Here is a 7174-nt window from a genome sequence, read left to right as displayed (position 1 = left end):
TTCAACGCCAACAGCTTTTAGTGTATCTGAATTTCATAAGCTTGCAGCAGTGTAAAGTCTTAGCATAACTGTACAATGTACTCCCTCCGTTTCAAATTATAAGACATCCTAAGAATCTTAGAGAGTCAAAACAATCTCAAGTTTGACCAAAATTATAGAGAGAAATATAAAGATTTATGATATCAAATTGATGTACTATGAAAATATAACTAATAAAGAATCTAATTGTACTTAATTTATATAATATAAATATTATTATTTTTTATATAAATTTTTTTAAATATAAAAAGTTTTGACTCTCCAAAATTGTTGGAATGTCTTATAATTTGGAAGAGAGGGAGTATATGTGAATTCCAGGGTTGGTGATCGTTCAACAAGTTGAGGAAGGTGTTGGATCATATTTATATTGGTAAGTTTCTCATTTCAGATAATTTAATCTTGTTCAACTACACGAGTCTGCTTTTTTTTTTAATCTTCAGTTGTTCAATGCTTGCGAATGAAGGTTATCCGATATCTTTAACTGAAGTAACTTGTTGTGTGCTTGATTCTCAAAAGTGTTCTATATTGGTGTGAGCATTAAGCTAGTAAAATTATATATTATATCAGTCCTATATTGCGAAAAGAAACACAAGCTCGAACTTGAGAATTTCATAAACAAAATTTGACACTATTTCTCACTCATGTAAGACCTCACCATCACCGTGAGGGCGACACCGACAAAATTTGATGCAATTGCTGGTTCCACTACACAGAGGAGAAGATTTCACTAAATGCTAGGCACAAATTTGTCTTCATTTCCTAATTCTACCTCAGTCCTTAAATATATGACAGGAAAAATGATTACTTCAAAAATAAACTACTACTCGCTCTCACAGTATTTAAGAATAGAGGAAGTACAAGCAACCTCTCGTAATCAGTAATGTCTCCGTGAGCTGGTCAACATGACGTTGCTCCTGCTCGCCCTGTCCACACTGTAATCTAGGAGCATTTTGCAGTAGCAGTTTTTCTTTCCACGTTGCTCCGGCTTTGGTCGTCTATCCACTAGGAGCAGCTTCGCTGCATTCATGCCGTTCACCTCGTCTGAAGTCTCAACTACAGAGCCCTTGGCCGTCTGCATTGATGTTGGTCGTTAAGTAGACTTGTCAATTTGTATAGCCTTTTTGAATTCAAAAGACAAAATGATCCCTAATTTGACAATTTGGTATCATTGCTCGGTCATGTGCTCTGGAGTTTTGCTGTCGCCCTCTGTTCATGGTCCATTCAGCTTTGCACGAAGATTTTCCGTCTGCATCTCCCACCGTTCAAACGAGAAGCCATTGAAGGACCACGACTCTTCCTGGGTTCCTTCCAACAGGCAACAGCTGGCGGCGACTCCTCCGCCCCGGCCCCGAAGGCCGAAGCTCCACCACTTCGGTCCTCACCGCCTCACCGGACGGTCGCCGCCTCCGCAACCGGCAGCGGCGCGTGGACGCCGACCACCAAAGAGGCATAACACTTCCTTCAAAGCCCAATGGGCTCGCCGCTCTCGGTCCAGCATAGTGGGTTCCGCGGCCCAGCTAACCCCGAACCCGTCGCGCCCAACGGAACGGCGGTCGTTGCCGGCCCGCCGCGCTCTCGCAGCCCGTCGGTCATGCCACCGCCGCCGCCGCCGCCGCCGCCGCGTGCCTCACCTCCCTTCCCTTTACCTAGCCGCCACACTACCCCGTTCGTATTCCTCTACGCCTGCTCCGACAGCCGGCAAAGGGCTATTCCGCTGGCCGCGACGATGCAAGGTCACAACTCGGCACCGTCCCGGCCCGCCGTCGCGCTGCCCCGGCGGCAGGAAGCTAACCGTCCCTTCCGAGCTCGGAGCCCCGCCTGACGGTAACCAGTTTCTTGGCATCTCCCTTTTCGATCCGTGAAAACCTGGAATCTGACTTGTTGCAGCTCGAATCCGGAGTTCCTATGCATTTGATTTCTGTGCATTCCCAGCTAGGAGTAGTTACGATTATCGTTGTAGATTCATGTGGCTCTCGCACGACCACCTGTATGTCGGTGCTATTCTTGGTGTGCATTTCCCCTCAATAGGCTGGTCGCGACGTTGAATTGCCCACTTGCGTTTCTGCTAGTTCAGCATTTCCAGCGAGATGGCGAGTGTCAGGCTGTCAGCATCAGCTACGACGCCGCACATATCGGAAATTTCCGGCCGTCGAATCACCCACTTGATAGTCATTGCCGTTATCCTATGTCTCCAGAGTTAGTATTTGAAACTTATCACCTCATCCCCGAGTTATGCGCCTCGAATACGAGCTTCAGCAAACGACTGATGGCGCTATCCTATACTCTGAATTTTTCTCCACTAAGCTGGACTATTTCTCCTATCCCATTTAAATTTGACAACTGACAAGTGATAAGAACAGCATTTGAGTTGGAGGGGAAGAAAAGTCTGACCATCTACTCTTTTGAATTGAACTGTCTAAGACAGAAAAGTCTTAACACTAGCTACTCTTTGGAATTGAACTGTCTAATAAGGCAGAAAAGTCTGAGCACTTGTCCCATTTTCTACTCTTTGGAATTGAACTGTTAAGGCCTTAAGGGGACAGTTTTAGCTCTGCTATCTCCTTGCTCTGGTCTCCACAACCATATACCAACGCCAAGCAAGGCCTAATGGCCATGGCTTACTTCCCTGCTTTCATCTTCCTGTTCATGGTTTGTTTATGCCAATCCGATGACAGGTTAACGCCTGCAAAGCCACTCTTGCCTGGTGACGTGCTCATATCAGAAGGTGGTGTCTTTGCAATCGGTTTTTTCTCCCTGAAAAACTCAACTTCGAGCTCATATGTCGGCATATGGTACAACAACATCCCTGAGCGCACATATGTGTGGATCGCCAACCGTGACAACCCAATCACGACGAATATGCCTGGGAAGCTGGTTTTTACCAACAGTTCTGACCTTGTATTGTTAGACTCCACAGGCCACACTATCTGGACGACGAGAAACAACTTCACTGCAGGAGGCGGTGAAACTGCTGCAGTCCTGCTCGACTCGGGGAACTTGGTTATCCAGTCACCAAATGGCACTGGCATATGGGAGAGCTTCCATTATCCGACCGACACCATCGTCCCCAATGTAAGATTTTCATTGAGCTCGGTTGATGTTACTAAGCGCTTGGTTGCCTGGAAGGGGCCCAATGACCCGTCCAGCAGCAACTTCTCCATGGGTGGAGACACAAGCTCAGATCTCCAGATTGTCATTTGGAACGGGACAAGGCCACACTGGCGAAGAGCTGCATGGGGTGGTGAAGCGGTATTCGGCAAATTCCAGCGCAATTCCAACTTCGTAATGTCCCAAACAATAGTTAACACAGGGGATGGGTACTACTTCACAGTCACCGTCTCTGTTGATGCACCAAGTGTACGCTTAACTCTTGATTACACAGGCATGTTAAATTTCCAAAGATGGAACAGCAGCACATCCTCATGGACAGTCTTCGAAAAATTCCCCAGTCCAACCTGTGATAGGTATGCCTTTTGTGGCCCATTTGGCTACTGTGATAGCACTGAGTATGTTCCGACATGCAAGTGCCTCGATGGGTATGAGCCCATTGGTCTTAATTTTTCCCAAGGATGTCAGAGAAAGGAGGAGCTCAAATGTGGCAATGGAGAGAGCTTCTTGACCTTGCCCACCATGAAGACTCCTGACAAGTTCTTGTACATCAAGAACAGAACCTTCGACCAATGCACTGCAGAGTGCAGTCACAACTGCTCATGTACAGCGTATGCTTATGCTAACCTGAAAAATGTTAACACGACGCTGGACCAGACAAGGTGCTTGGTTTGGATGGGGGAGCTTGTCGATGTAGAGAAGTTTGATAGCACTTTTGGTGAGAACCTGTATCTCCGTGTTCCCAGGTCACCAGGTATTTACTTTTCCTCGTGCACCTTGACCTATTCACAGACGATTAACTAGGAATGCTAGTACAATTAAAGCATGGTCCAGCGGTATTTTCTGCCAGTTGATGCTGCCTCAATTGGTCCCAATCATAGGCAAGAGCATCAGGGCATCTCTGTGCTCCTTTGCTGCAGTGACAGTTTGTGTAAGCTGTAGGCTTTGAAAATATTAACCACACTGCAGTTTTTATTTTGTTATTACATATATGATCAGCCTTGTTACGTTCTTGCTCAGCATCACCAGTTGAGTTCTGCCCGTCGTCTATGCAAAAGTTGCCATATTCCCTGATTCTGTATTTATATTTCTTCAGAACCAATCGTGCACCATTCAGGTCATCAGAGCTTAATAGTCTTACCAATTAATCTAGCAAAACCTTAAATGCTTGTGTTGCCATCTTATTTATTGCCTGCGGAAGCACCATATTTTCATGTAATCTCAAATGATCATGAAGCAATTACAATATGTCTAATGTTGGCAATAATGTTAGATGTAGTCAGAATGAAATGTTTTTCATTGTAAATAAAAAACTTGCTGAAATGTGTGGCAATAGATTAAGATAGTGTTATTCTCTTTGTGGATTATATTTGTGCAGTAAGCAAGAAGAGCACTGTACTGAAGATCATAGTCCCAGTTATGGCTACTTTTCTTCTTCTAATCACATGCATATGGCTTGTCTGCAAGTCAAGAGGTAGGATATTGCTTTGCTTTTCACAATGTAGAGTTGATTAAAGTACTCGTAAGAAGCAATACAATATGAGGTGTTCCTTCCTGCTAGGGAAACATCAAAGCAAGAAAGTTCAGAAGAATCTACAGTGCTTGAACCCTTCCAACGAACCTGGGAACGAAAATCTAGAATTTCCATTGGTTAACTTTGAAGACATCATCACTGCAACAAACAATTTTTCCGATTATAAAATGCTTGGGAAAGGTGGTTTTGGAAAAGTTTACAAGGTAATGAAAAAGTTCCTTGTGGTTCAGTAGAGGAATATTTTGTGTCGTGTGTTTCAATCACAGAATGGTGCACTCATGTAGGGAATGTTGGAAGGTGGCAAGGAAGTTGCTATCAAAAGGCTTAGTAAGGGTTCTATGCAAGGGGCTGAGGAGTTTAGAAATGAAGTAGTTCTGATTGCCAAACTGCAGCACAGAAACTTGGTTAGACTTCTTGGTTTCTGCATTCATGAAGATGAGAAGTTACTTATCTATGAGTTCTTATCTAACAAAAGCCTGGATGCTTTCCTTTTTGGTATGTCCTGACTTCTTTTCACATACTGCGAAACAATTTATGTCAAATGTATTCATGGAGTCTGACAGTGTACCCTTCTTCACAAAATTCATCGAAGATGCTACAAGAAAATCTTCGCTGCATTGGCCAACCCGGTTCAAAATAATTAAAGGGGTGGCAAGAGGGCTTCTTTATCTCCACCAAGATTCAAGACTAACAATAATTCATAGAGATCTCAAAGCCAGCAATATCTTATTGGACACAGACATGTGTCCCAAGATATCAGATTTTGGTATGGCCAGGATTTTTTGTGCAAGTGAACAACAAGTAAACACAACACGAGTTGTTGGAACATAGTAAGTAATTCGTCCACAGCTGATGCTTAACATGGTGAAGTATTCAGTTTTACTAATTCAAACTGCGCATCCCATTATTTTCTGAAATGGTTCTTAAGTCTCAACAGTGGTTACATGTTGCCTGAATATTCAATGGAATGTTCCTTTTTCCTATCAAGTCTGACATTTATAGCTTTGGTGTTCTAACTTCTAATACTGGAGAACGCCAAAGCTATAGGTTCAAACTGGTAAATATCTTTTTTTTTTAGAAAATGGATAAAGATCCGACCTTTTGAATCATCAAATGCATATGGCCATTGTCAATTATTACATCATCGCACATTCCATTTATTTCTTAAATGTTTCAAACAGTGGTTACATGTCTCCTGAATATGCTATGGAAGGCTCATTCTCTGTCAAGTCTGACACCTATAGTTTTGGTGTTCTACTACTGGAGATTGTGAGCGGCTTAAAGATCAGCTCACCCCACCTCATAATGAACTTTCCAAACCTCATTTCTTATGTAAGTATAGAGGAATCCGTGACTTTTGAACAACTCAAAACACTTTTTTGGTGACTTGATGAGAACTTAATTTTATTTGTTCAGGCATGGAGCTTATGGAGAGATGGAAATGCAAGGGAATTCGTGGACTCATCGATTTCAGAGAGTTGTTCACTTCAGGAAGTTATACGGTGTATTCACTTAGGTCTTTTGTGTGTCCAAGACCATCCAAATGCCAGGCCACTTATGTCGTCCATTGTTTTCATGCTGGAGAATGAAACAACCCCACTCCCTACCCCAAAGGAACCTCTATATTTTACAATCAGGAATTACGAAACTGATAGGTCAAGCGAATACATCCAAAGATCCCTGAATAAAATGAGTATCACAACTCTAGAGGCACGTTAGAGGTTTAGTTTCGTTGTTCCTTTAATTTTTATGGTTCTTTGATCTTTGCTATTGTACGATTACACTGGCCATTAATGTTTGTACACAAAAAGTGTTTCATTAAATGTATTGTATTTCCTATCGGTGATTTATGCTAATATAAAAATACTCCTGATTGTAAACGTCACTAGTTTCCACTTGTACTCACTAGGTCATCTGCAGTTGTTTTCTCTACCAAAGCTCCTCTAGTCTAGTTGGTTAGAGGAGCCAAGGTATGGTCGTCCTCACGAGGTCGCGAGTTCGAATTCTAGTTGGGACGAATTTCCGCCCGTGGGTAAAAAAATCTCCTCGCTGTGCTCGCCGTAAGGCTTGGCCCTCACGGGCATGGGCCAGGGTTCGGGGATTTTTCTGCGGCTGGGAGAAGCCGTGTTGCTTCCTCTTAAATTAAAAACGGTGGGGTCCGTTCACCCCTCCGGCCGCGTTTTTTTTCAGTTGTTTTCTCTGTAAGAATTCCTGCCTCTTGGCTTCGTCTGTCAGTCAATGAGTCTGGATTGGTAAAATTTATTATAATAAAGGTGGAGGCAGTTTCCATGTTCTCTCTGGATTTGGAAGCAATCATCATCCTTTCCACACAAATGAATGAATCTTACTATGAAGAACTGAGCATCGTATGTCTTACAATTGTTTATCATAGTCTGCTACCGGGAAGTGAATTTATTGGCCTATTGTTACACAGTTTTTTTCCCCACTTTGGTGTTGAGTGCTCCCAAACTTCATGTACAGAAACTTTTGGAA

The 7174-nt window shown here is 43.2% G+C and overlaps 1 protein-coding gene across 3 annotated transcripts; it reads left to right on the top strand.

Moving 5' to 3' along the window:
* Positions 1-1612: 1612 nt before the first annotated feature.
* LOC120641891 (G-type lectin S-receptor-like serine/threonine-protein kinase At1g11330) lies at positions 1613-6567 on the top strand. 3 transcript variants are annotated; one of them, XM_039918201.1, is made up of 8 exons: positions 1613-1863; positions 2715-3901; positions 4526-4621; positions 4709-4884; positions 4966-5176; positions 5274-5511; positions 5863-6013; positions 6098-6567. In XM_039918201.1, the coding sequence occupies exons 2-8, from the start codon at positions 2899-2901 to the stop codon at positions 6398-6400; spliced, it is 2178 nt and encodes a 725-aa protein (XP_039774135.1). In that variant the 5' UTR covers positions 1613-1863; positions 2715-2898; the 3' UTR covers positions 6401-6567. The 3 variants fall into 3 exon arrangements, with proteins under 3 accessions (XP_039774135.1, XP_039774136.1, XP_039774134.1); XM_039918200.1 differs by lacking the exon at positions 1613-1863 and having other exon boundaries at positions 1872-3901; XM_039918202.1 differs by lacking the exons at positions 1613-1863; positions 6098-6567 and having other exon boundaries at positions 1870-3901; positions 5619-6007.
* The last annotated feature ends 607 nt before the right edge of the window (positions 6568-7174 follow it).

Source organism: Panicum virgatum, chromosome 7K (genome assembly GCF_016808335.1).
Source record: "Panicum virgatum strain AP13 chromosome 7K, P.virgatum_v5, whole genome shotgun sequence".
In the NCBI taxonomy this organism is placed as follows: Eukaryota; Viridiplantae; Streptophyta; class Magnoliopsida; order Poales; family Poaceae; genus Panicum; species Panicum virgatum.
This window is presented reverse-complemented; position numbering and strand designations above follow the sequence as displayed.

Excerpts from the sequence above, each read along its gene's own strand:
- LOC120641891 (XM_039918200.1), top strand. The coding sequence starts at position 2,647 with ATGGCCATGGCTTACTTCCCTGCTTTCATCTTCCTGTTCATGGTTTGT. Across the intron at positions 5,177-5,273 it reads CCTGGATGCTTTCCTTTTTG|ATGCTACAAGAAAATCTTCG; the intron begins GTATGTCCTGAC and ends AATTCATCGAAG. Across the intron at positions 5,512-5,862 it reads ACACGAGTTGTTGGAACATA|TGGTTACATGTCTCCTGAAT; the intron begins GTAAGTAATTCG and ends TGTTTCAAACAG.